This window comes from Pterocles gutturalis, unplaced genomic scaffold, assembly GCF_000699245.1.
Source record: "Pterocles gutturalis isolate BGI_N339 unplaced genomic scaffold, ASM69924v1 scaffold1229, whole genome shotgun sequence".
Classification (NCBI taxonomy): domain Eukaryota; kingdom Metazoa; phylum Chordata; class Aves; order Pterocliformes; family Pteroclidae; genus Pterocles; species Pterocles gutturalis.
The window spans coordinates 5,202-6,002 of record NW_010130222.1 but is presented as its reverse complement, the minus strand read 5'-3'; the positions used below and the strand labels follow the sequence as shown (position 1 = coordinate 6,002).

The following is an 801-nucleotide window of genomic DNA, read 5'->3' as shown; positions in this document are numbered from 1 at the left end:
TGGAGGGCTGCCTGAAGCGGCGGTTGCAGAAGCGGCAGACGAAGGGCTTGTCCAGGGTGTGGATGCGCATGTGGGAGCGCAGGTTGCTGCGGGAGTTGAAGCCCCGGTGGCAGATGACGCAGCGCATGCGCCCTGTCGTGCTGGCCCCTGTCTCCACCGCGTGGAAATCCTCTGGGGACAACAGGGGATGGTCAGGCACTCCCCCCCGAGCCCCCAAGGGGCTAAATAACCACCCTTACCACTCCTCTGCCTGACAAGGATGCCTGGGAGCAGAGACACCCATCCTGGGCAGAGCGGGGCTGCGGGCTGGCACTTTGGGGTGCAGCCAGAGCTGGGACTGGGCTCACCCCAATCTACAGGAGGGGGAATGCTCAAGCCTACCTGTCTCCCCTACAGATTGGCACAAAAAGTGCTTTTCCCCTCCCTGGGCTGCAAGCAGAGCTGGAGGGGATGAGCACAGGAGCCCCCAGCCCCACATTTCAGCAGCAGCATGCTGTCCCTGCACTGGTTCCAGCTTCTCCCTGTGCTGGACTCCAACCTGGCTCTTTCAGAGCAGGGAATGGGGCTGGGGAGCACAGATAGGGTCTGACTCTGAACAGAGCATCCCCCAAAATTGCTGTGCTGCCTGTGCCTCGGGCAGCCACCGAGACAAGCAGGCAGTGAAAGCCCTGGGTGAGAAAAGCCTCCTGCACTGGTGATTTGAGGAAAGATCTGTTAAATGCGGAGTGGGGACACAAGCAGCTGCATCCACTCGGAGTTTCACTCTGCGTCGGGGCTGCCATCCTCCCTCTCGCCCCCCTG

At 61.7% G+C, this 801-nt stretch overlaps 1 protein-coding gene across 1 annotated transcript in view; it reads right to left on the bottom strand.

The window, feature by feature from the left end:
- LOC104466623 (PR domain zinc finger protein 12-like) overlaps positions 1-801 on the bottom strand; it is a gene marked incomplete at its 5' end in the record, with an annotated part of 5,602 nt that overhangs the window by 209 nt on the left and 4,592 nt on the right. Inside the window, one exon of the mRNA XM_010080125.1 lies at positions 12-171. Within this exon, the coding sequence (XP_010078427.1) occupies positions 12-171 (160 nt within the window). The remainder of the gene's footprint in view (positions 1-11; positions 172-801) is intronic.